At 52.8% G+C, this 2,598-nt stretch overlaps 1 protein-coding gene across 1 annotated transcript; it reads right to left on the bottom strand.

Annotated features, from left to right (window-relative positions):
• Positions 1 to 20: 20 nt before the first annotated feature.
• Positions 21 to 1,961, bottom strand: FOMMEDRAFT_151047 (uncharacterized protein; the record flags this gene model as incomplete). Its single annotated transcript, XM_007262180.1, has 6 exons — positions 21 to 43; positions 120 to 583; positions 651 to 838; positions 963 to 1,238; positions 1,291 to 1,518; positions 1,839 to 1,961. The coding sequence occupies 6 exons, from the start codon at positions 1,959 to 1,961 to the stop codon at positions 21 to 23; spliced, it is 1,302 nt and encodes a 433-aa protein (XP_007262242.1).
• Positions 1,962 to 2,598: the final 637 nt, after the last annotated feature.

The raw sequence follows: 2,598 nt of genomic DNA, 5'->3' as shown, positions 1-2,598 counted from the left end.
CCCCCCCCCCCCCGCCCTGGCTACTGACCCAGAAGCGGGGGCGCTAGAGAAAAAAAAATCCAGCCAGGCGGTATCCGATCCTCCCTGTCCAGCGCTAGGTCGCGACTGGATTTGCTGACTTTGTGTCTGAGAGGAACTGTGCACCGGCCATTCCGAATCTAATTCAGTCCCGCTCCTACCGCGCGGTGGGTGAGAATGGTGCGGAGAGGTAACTGTCGGACTTCCGCCACCGCCTGTACCTAGTAACCCGGAAAATAGATTAGAGTTCGCATTCGAAGGTGTAGATGATGCATTTGAGAGTGGCGGGCTTGCTTGCCCATGGGTCTGCTGCCCATAAAAGGACCTTGTGTTATTGCCTCCGCCGCCTGTAGGGGACGGTGAAGGCGTTGAGAGCCTAATGAGCAAATCAAACTGCGATCGTGACGTACCCGATTGTGCATGTCCCTGATTCTGATTCTGATTCCGCAAGTATGCTGCATGTGCACCTGGATCGTCAATTGTATACGCCGACGGACCACCTGGATACGTGCCTCCGCCGGAAGATGCTGATGAACCAAGCCTCGGCCGTTTTGTCTGAGGGAGACTAAAGTTGAAAGGGCTATGGCGCTCAAGACTGACTGGGATTGCGGACCCCGGTCCTGGGTACGCACTTGTGGGCGACTATGAGTACGAATGATGCGATTGCCGGTGAGTCGAGATGTGCGGAGAGCGACGGGTGTTGTGTGTGAGAAGGAAATGACGGTGCAGACAGGTGTGAGAGCCCGGGTGTGCTGTGAGACGGGAGGAATGCGCTGGCAAGGAGTGACTGGGAAATGATGAGGAGATATGAGGGGGCAAACTGAGCGATGACGGTCGATAGTCAATCTAATTAGACAGAAAATCAGGAAATGAGTAATTGACTTCCATATGCTGGCAGTACCAACACCAATGACAGTAAGAAATGCAAACCAAATGGTACTCACGTCAAGACCCATGTTCATGCCGCCGGCCACCCTTCCTCCGCTACCCATACCTCCTATACCGGGTGCACCTCTACCAGTCATACTCATGCTGCCCCCACTTCTTCCACTCATACCCGCATTGCCTCCCATGGAACCACTTGGCTGCCTGCCTGAAGAAGCACCTCCAGAACCCGAGGGCCTCGGCCCTTCGTCATCGTCATCATCATCATTGTGAGCACCGTTGTCTGGTTGCTTGCCGAAGTCAGCTGGATGCTTAGATTCTCGTTCTCCGTCAAACTAGTGAAAAAAAGCCATGCCGGAGTATTACAGCAATACAGGTCGACTGAACCGGATGCGTGATGTACGGATAGGGGGACAGGGAGCGTGCTGATCGGACAGACTGTGGAGGTGATAGTAACGGGAAGTGCGAGCAGACGCGTGCGGGCGTCGTGAGGAACCAAGGAAGCTTGCAAAGGCTGTGTAGTGAAACACAGTGCAGGTGAGATGTGTGGCCAGGTGCGGAGGGCAGGAGCAGAAGAACAGTAGTGAGAGAGGATGGATAGATAGACTGTGGTGACTGCAATTTAGCACAGGGGCAATATGAGAGAGTGGTGCATTGGGTCAATCATCGGATATACAGGGGTCGATGCGTCCATGGGTGGCATTGCATCACATCACATCACACAGTTCGTTTGGGGGGCCACAGTCAAGTCCACAAGGGAGAACACAAGAAGAGCAGGCGAGTGTCAGTAAGTAGTCACACAAAGTAAACAAAATAAAATGTAAAAAGAAATAGGAATAGAATAATGAGTCAAAGGCTGGCGTGCAGACTCAGAGAAAAGGGCTGGCTATGGGGCACACAGCAAAGAAAAGGAAAAACGAAAGACATGTACGCACATGGATGTGTCGTTGGACCATGTTGTCGACGTCGGTCGAGCAGTACTTGTGCAGCTTCACATGGTGACCGGCCTGTTCCTCTTCAGCGGCATCATTATTGTTGGCGTCATCAGCCATCGGCATCGGGAGTTGCCCTCGGGGCGGTCAGGGCGCGTCAGACGAAGAAGGGAATCGACATGCCGCCGTTGACGTCGAGCAGGAAGGTAGTGTGCCAAAAATAGAGCAGGCAGGTGTGTGAGAACAGGGACGCAAGATGCGCGACAGAACGGCCTTGAACGCACCGAAGATGATCACTGCTACGTCCACAGAACACAACATTCCCAGCTCATATGCCTTCTTGAATAGCCCGTTCTTCCACTGCACGCCATGGGCAATTTCGACGCGCCAGCCAAAAACATGCAACAGACAGACAGTGCAGCACAGCACACAGAGTGGTTACCGACAGCGGACAGCCGACAACAAGGGAGACATAAAAATAAATAGGCGTTAGCCTCCGTCGAAATAATTATAGCGAGCACACAGCAGCGCAGCGGGGCAACTCGGTCAATGCATCACAATAGCACTGCAGCTCCTGTACAACGCGTCGCACAAGTGTGCATAAGCAAAACTGAGAACACAACTTTCCTTGAGAAAAGTTACTGAGCAGTTGTGCTTGTGCTACCAGTGCCAACAACAGAGAGAGAGAAGAGTCAGCATGGCAAACTGAATTGTGTAAGAAAATAGCACAGGGGAGAGAGAGACAGGACAATAGAAATAGGCT

The sequence above is a fragment of the Fomitiporia mediterranea genome, assembly GCF_000271605.1.
Source record: "Fomitiporia mediterranea MF3/22 unplaced genomic scaffold FOMMEscaffold_1, whole genome shotgun sequence".
Taxonomy (NCBI): domain Eukaryota; kingdom Fungi; phylum Basidiomycota; class Agaricomycetes; order Hymenochaetales; family Hymenochaetaceae; genus Fomitiporia; species Fomitiporia mediterranea.
Note: the sequence above shows the minus strand (reverse complement) of the source record. Positions and strands in the feature narration are given on the sequence as shown.